This window comes from Mirounga leonina, unplaced genomic scaffold, assembly GCF_011800145.1.
Source record: "Mirounga leonina isolate KUSES-001 unplaced genomic scaffold, KU_Mleo_1.0 Mir_53, whole genome shotgun sequence".
Taxonomy (NCBI): Eukaryota; Metazoa; Chordata; class Mammalia; order Carnivora; family Phocidae; genus Mirounga; species Mirounga leonina.
This window is the reverse complement of record NW_023270807.1, coordinates 19,831,371-19,843,436: the sequence shown is the minus strand read 5'-3', so window position 1 is coordinate 19,843,436 and position 12,066 is coordinate 19,831,371. Positions and strand designations below refer to the sequence as shown.

At 38.5% G+C, this 12,066-nt stretch overlaps 1 protein-coding gene across 13 annotated transcripts in view; it reads right to left on the bottom strand.

Annotated features, from left to right (window-relative positions):
• Positions 1-12,066, bottom strand: part of MLIP (muscular LMNA interacting protein) — a 250,970-nt gene that overhangs the window by 130,881 nt on the left and 108,023 nt on the right. For 11 of the 13 annotated variants that reach the window (XM_034991716.1, XM_034991710.1, XM_034991709.1 and 8 more), the window contains one exon: positions 2,365-2,520. In XM_034991716.1, coding sequence (XP_034847607.1) covers positions 2,365-2,520 — 156 coding nt within the window. Of the gene's footprint in view, positions 1-2,364; positions 2,521-9,361; positions 9,458-12,066 lie in introns of those variants that run through there. The other 2 variants (XM_034991717.1, XM_034991712.1) reach the window with 2 other exon arrangements.

Here is a 12,066-nt window from a genome sequence, read left to right as displayed (position 1 = left end):
TTGTGGGTGTGAAAATAGAGGTCAAACCACTGATTATATATAACTAACCTATGGAGGTGATTTTATATACCCATTGCACATTTTTCAGCTGATGATGATTTACTCGAGATAAAACACAAATTTCCAATTAGGATTTCTTGGACAATGGTCATTTCACATTTTATTTATTTATTTATTTATTTATTTATTTATTTATTTATTTATTTATTTATTTATTTATTTTAAGATTTATTTATCTATTTGAGAGAGCGAGAATGAGAGTACATGAGAGGGGGGAGGGTCAGAGGGAGAAGCAGGCTCCTCGCCGAGCAGGGAGCCCGATGCGGGACTCGATCCCGGGACTCCAGGATCATGACCTGAGCCGAAGGCAGTCGCTTAACCAACTGAGCCACCCAGGCGCCCTCATTTCACATTTTAAATTACAATATTATATGGTAACAAAAACCTAAATTGGAAAGAAGTTGAAATTAAAAATAACAGGATTCAAAGACATTGCTTATTAAAAGGTGGCAAAAATTTAACTAGCTTTTGAAAACATTATTAATGATCTAAAATAAATCCCTTCCCCTGCACTATTCCTTATATTCCACATATGAGTGAAACCATATGATAATTGTCTTTCTCTGCTTGACTTAAAAAAAAATTTCTGCACAGATTTGTCTATTCTCTACAATTTACTTATTAAATCATTGATTTATATCAGCAAAAATAAAATAAAAACTCCCTTTTCCCATAGCCCATCACTCTCTATTCCTTTACTCTAATGTATTTTTTACAGCTTTATCACTATCTGAGATTTTATTATATACTTTTCACTTTTTTTATTGTATGTCTTCCCAAGAATGACTTATATGAGCTGGCTTTATTCATTCAGAACATAGCACCAAGCACATAATGTATTCAGTAAGTAGTGGTTGAATATATAAATGATCAAGGGATTATTTACCCTGTTCTACTATAATATTGAATTATTTAAAAAATAGGAAGAAAAATCTTGAATATTTTAAATATGTAGTTGTGTGTGATCATTGCAATCAGCAAATAAATATCAACCTCTTAGGAAGCTCTGGAGGTTTGCAACCAAGATGAATTCATACATCCACAGTCTCATGTGCTCATAGCACCTATCCAAAGCATCCCATATATATACTATATAGAGTTGAGTACTATTAGAGAAAAACTTCACAGAAATTCCTCTTGTAGCATTTAAGATCTCCCCAAAATAATTTGACCTCAATAGTCTTTGAAATAAGGTAGTAGCATTGAAAATCTCAGATCACAGATATATTATAACTTTCTGGATAAGATGTTTGCATACAGACAAGGTGAATCAGATAAATAACCCCCTTTTAGTGGTTCAAGAATGCCACAAAATCCCCCAATCACATTTTATTCATAATAAGACAATATTAGAATACATTTTAAAGAGAAATGTCATTATTTCTCATTATACCCAAAATGTCATTATTCTAATGCAAGTCATTTTCAGGGTTTTTTAAAGTTTGTTTTAATTTCATTGCCAGTTTTGGTCTCATTTTAGATAAGCATAATCAGCATATAAATATAATTTTATAACCAATTTTGTCTCTTACTGTTATAAAGTTAACATTTTCCATGGAATCACATAATCACTATAATTACAACTTTGTGAAAATGATGTATTATCACACTCTTAAATTTTTTCTGATTGGTAGCTATTAGGCTATTTTTATTTTTCCCTGTTTTCCTACATAACATTTTTCTGCTTTTGTACTATTTTCTTGGAATACATTTCCAAGAGTTAGGTTATTGATAGGTTATGAACAATTTTATGATTGTGGATAAGGGTTTTCCACCAAAATTGTACAAATTCACAAAGCTAGCTGCAAAGGGTGAGCATGTCAGTATCTTCACAACTACCCCAGCACTGGATATTGCACTTTTAAATTTTGCTAATTTATTGCATGTAAAACAATCATGCCTCACTGTTTTATCTTGTATTTTCTGTCAAGAAATTGACAGAAATTCAAAATTTTCAAGAAATTTTGTTTTTATTATTTTAAGACGTATTTGGGAAAACAGTAAGTGACAGGAGGCAGAATGTGTCATGTGAATAGCAAAGAATAGGATGTCAACTCAGAAGAGTTGAGAATAGTATATTAAAGAGAAGAAGGAAAAAAAATTAAAAAATAAAGAGAAGGAGGGTATGATAATGTTTGGGTTTCCATTATACAGTTATATTTTTAGTCAACCTTAGATTTCATAGCCATCTCACTTTATGCAAAGGAAATAAACATTCATACAAATTTCCAAGTCATTCTTAAGGACAATTTAATGTTTAATATAAAATGGCTTAACACAAAGAAAAAGCAAAAATAATCCTACCCTATTTACAGTTTCTGGATTCTTATCACTTGGTTCCTCTGGAATTTTAACAAGGAATTTAGACGTGTCAGCCAACTTAGAGTGGGTTGGTAGTCTTCTGACAGTGGGGACAAATGTGAAGATCAGAGGTTTGGCTTCAGAATCACCAGAGGAGACCTAAGAGACATATAATAAATCAGACTTTCAATCTTGTCAAAGGTTTATCTTGACTTTATTTTCTATATACCATGATATTTACCTCATTTATTTTGATAAGTTGACTATTAACCTGTGATCATGTGTATGGTTGCCAAAGAAAAGAGCTATTAAAATAGTGATAGTGGATCAGATCCCTTTTTTAAATTATTCCATTTATCAGAGAAAACAAAACAACCCCAGAAAGATCCTATTGTAGGGTATGGCAACAAAACAGTGGAATGGCTAGTTGATCTCTTGGAACATTAAAGGGCACCTCCACCTTCATAGGATCATCACAAACACAGCATCTAGTCTGTTTCAAAATCGACTTTTATTCATTTAACCCTGGGTTAGCAGGTTCAATCTGACTCATAATCATCAAGCATGCAAGAAATTTCCAACATGTATCATTAATGGGAATACTAAAAAATGGATTTAAAATTGAAAGTATGCTTTTTGGCTATTAGAATACCAATGCCTGTCCTGAAGGATATACTTTCTCTTTCATCCATGCTTTATTCATTCAAGAATGATTGTGTTTAGTATTTGTTGTGGGGCAGGCACTCAGGAGCTAGGGATGCCACTGTGAATAGGAAATGGTCAATAGACCACGCATAAGAAGAGAAAAGGGTATGCACAGAAGATAAAGGAAAAGTGATGAGGGGTACCTGCCTACACACCCTGGGAAGCTCTGTAAAAGGCTACATCTGAAAATGTAGGTGCCAGTGAAGAGGAAGATAAAGATATCCCAGGCTGAGAAAACCAGATGAGTGAAAACATGGAAAGGCAGCAGCAGTGAGGTGTGGATGAAGCTTAGATCTTGTCCTATTGACAACAGAGAACCATTAGAGCACCATAGATTGGGAAGTGATGAAGTCATATTAGAATTTTAGACAAATAATTCTGGTTTTAAAAGACACATGGCTAGTGATAAGCACAGAAAGCCAAGAGCAATAGGTTGAGGACTACATGAAAGGGAAAAAGAGAAGAAGGTGCCATAAATTTCTCTTTCAAGAAATTTGGATGAGGAATAAGGAGGGATGTTGAGAGTAGTTAGCGAGGGAAGGCGAGTCAAAGAGCTGCCTGTGTTGGCATGTAATCGGATAGACCTGAAGATGTCTGTAGACTGGGGGGAGGGATCAGGAGAGAAAGAAAGCAAAACAAGGTCCTGGAGGAAGCAGGCCAAATAAGTTAAGGGAACAGGAGAAGGAACATGGCCTCCTTTGAGTCCAGAGAAAATGAACTAAGATACAGAAAAGCTCATGAATGTGGTGCACTGGGGAGCAGAAAGGTGGAATAATCAACATTGATGATAAAATCAGTCCCATCTCATCAGAGTAACACTGCCCCTCTGTCACCTCCATGCCTCTGTCACAAGAAATATGATATGCCCTGGCAAGACCCTCGCTCTCCTCTCCCTTTAAGCCGTGCCCCCTTTCTATGCCTTGAACCCCTCAGACTTCACCTTGGCATTCCTTTTACCCTAGCCATGTCAGCCCCTGTGAGAAACCCAGGCCTCAGAGTCATCCCACAATCCCTGTGTGCTATGCACACCCCTCGTTCTTTTCCCATCTGTGCCCTGCTCCAACTCTTGAAGCCTTTCCACCATACACTTTCTGGTATTCAGTCAGCCACCACAAAATCTCCCATGTCCTTAACCTCTTCTCTAACTATCCTAGCTCTAACCAGACCATGGCTTCCTCTGAAGGGCTTTGTCTCTAAGAAGCTACCTCAGTGGTAGCTGTTTTCTCTCACACTGGGCCTGGAAGTACAAGAGTATCCTTCTCGCTCCCCTGTACTGTTTCCAGACCATTCCTCTTTCCTCTTACCTAGAAACTTTCAGATTTGAATCTCCTGTCATTTTACTCTATATTCTTCACTGTCATCTACCCACACCCAAATGAAGCCTTCTTTCTTTGAAGATTTAGTTCCTGGCTCAATTCCACTCTCTTTAACACTATGCTTTGTGCAATACCCAACATCATAGTCCATGGGTAATTTTCCTCATATTGTGTTGCCTGGGCCTCTATTCCTTTTTGCCACTCAAATTCCTAGCCTCAACCAATACCCACAACCCCTCTGTAATGTCACCTTTCCATTCTCTGACCGCCACTTCTTTTCTTTCCATACCTCCCTCTCATACTCCAACTCCAACATTTCTCAGAATTCACCAGAATGAAAATCTACTGATCCTCCAGCATTATATTGTCCCATATTTCTTTTTTTTAACCAGCCTCAGTGACTGCATTCACCACAGTTACCTCCATGCATACTTCTCAAGTGCCTTGCCCTCTCATATCATTCCCTCCCATTTGGGTAAACCACCATCCTCACTAAATCTAACCTCCTACTTTCTCTACTCCTGCACCACAAAGGTATGTGATTGGAGGAAATCACACAACTATGCTTACTGGTTTCACTTCAAATTTAAGACTCTGAGCCCAAGCAGGCCCTTCAATCTTGCTCTATAAACATACTATAGCTATATAGCCCATTTACTCTCCCACTTGCCCAGAAAGAAAACTCATCCTCTCCTCTTTCTTCAAACCCCCAACATCTTCTTCCATGGCCTTACTCTGAGCTGATGACTTTGTTACTCATTTCACTGAGATAACTGAAGCAATCAGAAAAGAATTTCCAAGGTCCCCATCACCACATCTACTCACCCACCCGCATCTTTGTTCTCTTATGTGGCCTTAAGTCCTGCCACTATGTCCCTACTAAAATCAACTCTCACTTGAATATTTTGCCTTCTACTAACTTTCATTTATTCAACAAGGTGTCATTAAATGCCTACTAAACACTAAGGCACCACTCTTAAGTGTTGGCAATGTAATGGTGAGCAAAAATCTTTACACTAATGGAATTTACATTCTAGAGGAGGAAGTGGTAAACAAAATAAGTATATAAAATATATAGTACTTACATAGTTATAAGTTATGAAGACTGGCTATAAGGCTATTGCGATGACCCATGGGAGAGAAACGGTAGGTTGAATTTGGGTTGCTATGGTAACCATAATAAGAAGTGTTAAGATTCTGTCCATATATTTGTTAAGATTTTATTTATTTATTTTTGCAAGAGAGAGAGAAAAACAAGTTGGGGGGTGGGGGCAGAGGGAGAAGCAGACTCCCCGCTGAGCAGGGTGCCTGATGCAGGACTCGATCCCAGGACCCTGAGATCATGACCTAAGCCAAAGGCAGATGTTTAACCAACTGAGACACCCAGCCGCCTCAGATTCTGGCTATATTTTAAAGGAAAACTTAGAATTTGCTTAAAAATTAAATGAGGGATATAAGAGATAGATAAGAATCAAGACGAATACAAAATTATTGACCTTAATTAAGTGCAAGAAATGAGATTTTATTTACTAAAACAGGGAAAAAAAACAGGTGAAGCTAGTCTGAGAATAAAGATCAAATTTGATATGCCAAATATATACCCAAATGGAAATGTGGGTATGGGAGTCAAGTTTAGTCTGTGCTTAAGATAAAATTATTAGGGTTGTTAACTTATATGTGGTATTTAAAACCACAAGATCAGATGAGATCACCAAGGGAGTAAGCACAAATAAGAAAAGAAGAGGTCCAAGTTTGAACCCTCCAGATTTGGAACACTAAGTGATCCAATAGCTAAGGAAGAACTAGCAAAGGTGACATCGGATTTTAAGGAAAAATCTGGAATGTCATTGACATCAATAGGAAAGATGCCTGACTATAAACAAAAGGATTGACAGGCTATGCTGAGGGCCCATGAATTTGTTGTAATGAAGCCAATTTGCTTGGCCGGTTGATATTCCCTGCAGGGATATTCAAACAGCCTCTCACAGCCTCTCACAGGAACAGAGAAAGTCAATTGTAGCACTTACAGAGCTGGTGTTTGGAAATTGGAAAGGAAATTGAGGAAATTGAGGGCCCTGGTGAGAGTAGAGCAAATGACCAAAATGGAGTGGAGTTTGGACAGGTCCAGGAAGGGACCCTCAGATTCAAGGGACCAGTGGTCTCTGAGGCTCAGAGAACAGATCTGATAGCATGGTGAGTGTCTGGGAGAATGGCTTGGGGTTACAGTACGGTATGTGAGAGTGTAAGATATAGAGGTATGGTAATTCAATGTAGTCTAGGCTTTGGCCTGGAGACTGGGTATCTGAGAAGAAAAAACAGAAAAGGCACTGAGCTTGTGAAGCTCAAGCAACTGTGAGACAAGAAGGTTGACAAGGTCGGCCTGGTGAAAACAAAATCACACTAACCGCAAAACTGTATTGGAGAGAGAGACAGATAGCATGGGGGAAAATGTGAGCCTGGGGTCAGGAGGTACCGGGAGCAGGCTGCCTGGGACACTAGATTAGTAATCAGATATTTTCTTTGTGAGCATGTAATCAAACAAGGAGAACTGGATATCCTTATAGGAGATTTCACCCAAGTTATAGGTCTAATGAACTAAATGTAGGCCACTTATTGTAGAGTAAAACTTTCTGGTAACTAAAAAATGAAAACAGCTATGCCTTCTAGAAACGATGCATATTCCTTAAGGAATATCAAACATACAGGCAAACTCTCCTGAGCCAACTGTCATTTTTTAATATTCTTTTTTTGGTAAGATTTTACTTATTTATGGGGGTGGGGGGAGGAGCAGAGGGAGAGGGACAAGCAGACCCCACGCTGAGTGCAGAGCCTGACACAGGGTCCATCTCAGAAGCCTGAGACCATGACCTGAGCTAAAACCAAGGTTCGGATGCTTAACCAGCTGCACCACCCAGGTGCCCCTAATATTCTTTTATGTCTTTAAAGATAGTTGTCCTTATTCCCTCACTGCAGTCATGTCAAAATTCCCAGGTTGCAGCTAATCATCAGAAAATAATAAATCAATGCTTTCCTTTGTGGTAAGGAACATTAGATCCCTTGTGAGATTTGGAAAGGCCATTAGTCTTATCAGCACTAACAATAAAACACACTTACTGGATAGATTATTTCCTAGGAAGGCTTTTTTACATGACTAATCTCATCAATATCATGATAGATGGAGAGTGGTTTTAGCAACAAAATCACTAGAGGTAGTTTGGATAATTCATCGCAGAATTTCATGTGGGCAGGAGATAAAGATAGTCCTCTAGGAGTCAAAAAAGAGGTGAAATTGTGACCTTATCCCCAGGTTTTGTAGGCCTACCCCATGTCCCCACATGATGACTACAAGTCTATTTTAGGTATCATCCCAATGAAATTTAAATACTGATATATGAAAGGCTTCAGTATAAGTGCCCCAGGGGTATGAAATACATATAGCCATTATTAACAGGAAGTGGCTTTGCCTTCTAAAACATGCACAATGCCGAAAATTTACTTCTTCCATGGCCTTGCGCAATTTGTAAAATGCAATGCCACCTAAATCCCTAAGATACAGATAGATCTCCACATGGACACCCCGTAAACTATGGACTTTTTAAAGGGTAATAGCTATAATTTTAGTGACTAGAATGGAAAAAAATATATAAATGACAACTGATGCTTCAGTTGCATAAGGTGCACTTTTCACACAATGCCCTCAACGGAATTTCTAAGCATAACCACATGTTGACAACAGAAGCAATAGAAAAGTAAAATAATTTCTTTCTTTGTTATTGTCATATTTTCCTACAGGCACATCCATATCCAACATAAAATGTCTTCCCCAGTGTAGGAGAACAATTTTTTTTTTAAGTTTTAGTTGAACCAATACATGATGTCATTCAAGAATAACATAAAAGGGAAAATCTAATAGGACTAAAGACGTATTCATCTTCCTGGGTTACTGGGTTGGAGAAAAAGATCAGGGATAAATTCCTGTCTGCACATACATCCTCAGAAGCACCACCACAAAAAGGGCAATGCTTTGGTATCCACTTTTAAGCTGGGAGTACAGTGTTAGCACGGGGCTCTTTTCATCGCTCCTACCTAGCATCCTCTTACCTAACCAAGGAGGTAGAGAGATTTTTTTTTTGTACAGAATTTAGGTTGGAAAAGGATTTGAAATTACACTAGCCACATGATGCAACATTTAGATGAAGAGCCACGTGTTTGCCAGGGTAGACTGCTGAATCCCCTGCTCAGAAAAGAAGAAAAAAAATTTTTTTTTCTCTTTACTGCATACAGTGGCCAAGTTCCAGTGGAGCCCAGAAATGAATTGCTATGGTGATGAAAAATCATTTTCCACACAAAGCAGAAACAGATGCATGTTAATACCATTGCACTTGTTAAATGTCAGTTTAACACTTTCAGTTGTCAATGCCATTTAAAAACACATCTTAGTTCCTATCCTTGGGAAACTATTTTAATAATTGAAATTAGACCAGAAAGGATTAACATCTTGCCCTAACTATGGTTTCAAGCACTCAGAACTCTCTGAGACTGTCCCCCTCTCACTGGACAGCCGAATAATAACTGAAGAAATTACGTTTCCCCATGCCATGTAGGGTCACTGCTCGTTGCTCAGTTTCCAGGCTGCAATGCCTTCCTGTCTTCTATTCCCCTAAAAGTTCTCTTCCTTCCCATGGTGACACCCACACTCACAGATGGCCACTAGCCTCCTGTTAAGAAGAGGCATCGCAGGGCTTCAGCTTCCACACTATGCCAAGTGCAGTCCAGAGCATTTTCTTGGGTTGGCCAGCAAACAGTTTGCTTTTCTCTGCTCACCCTTCCACTAGTTGTAGATAATAACATTTCATTTTGATATACACTCAAATTTATCTCTACCCAGGCAGCTCTCCCTCAAAGCCCTCTTGCAGCAAACACCGAAGTGCACAGCCTTTAAAAGTTCTTGAAAGCATTAAGGAAAGACTTCCCTTTACCTGGGGTGTGGTCTGAATGCTCCCTGCTAAGACGCACGAGTTCATTTGGAGGTAACTGTTCCCGCAGTCACTCGGAAGCCCCTGTTCTGGAAGCATTGATTCATCACATAAGGGAGTGAGCAAACTGATGACTGAGGTGGGAAGGGAGCCTCTCACTAAAACAACACAGACTCACACAGAAAAAAAAGAATTCTAAAAAGAGGTAAAGTGGCATCCTCCCTGAATTGAAGAATTCTGTCAGCTCCCAAGAGTAGATTTATGTGTAGATAATTTTTAGATTTGGGACTTCATAAGAGGTCATGTTGACTGCTGAAATGAAGCCAGGAGAAGTAAAAAAAAAAGAAAGAAAGAAAAGAAAAAAAGCCACCTATATGTGTTTGCCCTCTTTTCTTGTCACGCATATATTCCAATTACATATTCTATGAAAAGGAGAAGCCAGATTGTGCAGGGACGAGAAGCTGATTGAAAGGCCCGAGCATCTGCCAATCTCAGCAACCAGTTGGTCACACTCACTGAGAACATTTAGAGGTACAAATACGTGCAAACACTGCGCCTAAATAAAGCACTAGAAAACACAGAGCAATCATTTCAAAAAATCAATAGCATTATCGGTCTTTGGCATGTAAATGCAAGCAGCAGGAGCATCTGTAGTGACTGAGGTGTTGCTATTAATCACATTAGCTCTAGAATGAAGCTTGGAGTCAAATATTTGTTGAAACAAAATTCCCTTCCGAGGTTCCTGGAAGACAGTGAATGCAGACAAACCAACCTCAAAACTTCACACGTGAAATTGATTGTGGAGTCTTCAGCTTTCGGTAGTTCTATTTTTTTTAAGTATTGATTTTTCTCCAAATCTGTAATATCTATATTGTGCTTTGGCAATGAAAGATGTTGTGGCCCAAGGGCTGGTTATAGACCAAAGGCTATGGGAAGGAATGAAGATTTTATTTCAGGAACCTGGATTATCCTCTTAACATTTTCAACCTTATCAAAAGCCAGAATTTGTGGAAACATTACAAGTAAAATAATTGCCAAAAGTGATTCTACTAGCACACTGGCAAAAATTCTTCCAAATAACACAGCACTTTTTGACCTAGAAAATTCTCTAAATTTCTGAATAGAAGTGCTGTTACATCACTAGCCAAATTATATGCCTTCCTCAGGCTATGTGTATTTATGGATACTCAAAAGAAAGTCTAACACCCGTTATGGATACTCAAAAGAAAATCTAACACCCTCCTGCCCTCAAAGAGCTTACAGTCCAATTGAGAATAGAAAACAGATATACAAATAACAGAAATGCAAAGCAAAAAAAGAAAAGAAAGTCCCACACTGAAGTCCTCAAACTTTATGCATAGACCACCTGGAGAGCTTGAGGAGATCTGGGATGGGCCCTCAGATTCTGCATTTCCAACAAGCTCCCCATTGATGCCCTGCTGCTTGTCCATAGAAACTTTGAGTAGCAAAGACCTGGGAGAGTTATTCAAGTAATTCAAGGAGAAAGTGGCATTGGGGCTGCACTTCAAAGGATAGGGGGATGGGGACTTAGGAAGGTGGGATAGAGTAACACTTATTTCACGCAGAGGTAAAGGCTTGAGTGAAGGCCCCTATCAGAACAGTAGTACTAAACAAGTAGAGTCATAAAGGATGAAACCCTAGAGTTGATCACTCACTGGCTGGGGGACCCAGGGGGATCTCTCAAAGGCAGTCCTTTCTCCTGTGAAATGTGGATGCAATAGTACTTATCTCACAGGGTTCTCACGAGGATTATGGTGAAATCATGTAACCCCTAGAGATCACATTCATCTCACACAGTTCTAGTGAGTGGCTCCCTAAGGGGAAGCAGCAGTCGAGTTTGATCTGTTCATTCCAAGTAGACTCAAATGACTATGAAGCTCTTCTCCCATGCTTCATTATGTCCTCCCTCTGGTCTTTTCTCTCTTGTTCCTTCCCCCAATCAAAGCAATATTTATGCGTGTTGGCAAGTCAACTTTGGAAGAGGAAATACTTCAGCCCCTATCTTTTGCCCAATTTGAATTCTTCCTTGAGCCATTTTATAACATGAGAACCAATTAAATTAATCCATTATTTTGCTATTTGGCTCTGTGCCTACTGGCAACTTTTCTCTAATCATTTTCTTTCCCTGGTTTTATTAATAATTGTTGGTGTTGTAGACTATTTGTTATATGGATAGACGTAATAATTGTTAGTTAAAAAAAAAACATAATGGTCATGCATTATAACAGCATGCTTCAGCCATCTGGTTAGTAACTACATATAGCCTCAAAGAGCACATGTATTTAGGACAATTTCTATAGAAACCACCCTCATTTGAATAGAAAATGATGGCACCTGTTCAAAAACAGGCCCCAGTCCTGGATTATGAAGAACAAGTGAGTTACTCACACAGGATGGAGGAGTCGGGAGGAAGAAAGTGTCTATCCTCCAATTACAACGACTTTTCTATCAGTAAGAACCTCACCTAGGGTCTGCCCAAGACCCTGAAGGATTTATAAACACAAATCTTTTTTTTTCTTCACAGTTTCTTCACAATAAATAGGCATTTATTCAATTAGGCTAAGCCATCACATAAACATACATGTTTATTTCTCCATCTTTTTATATAAACACAAACTTGTTAATGATCTCTCTCATAAATAATACAAAATGTTCTGTTGAATAATCTTTTTCCAAGAGAAAATAAA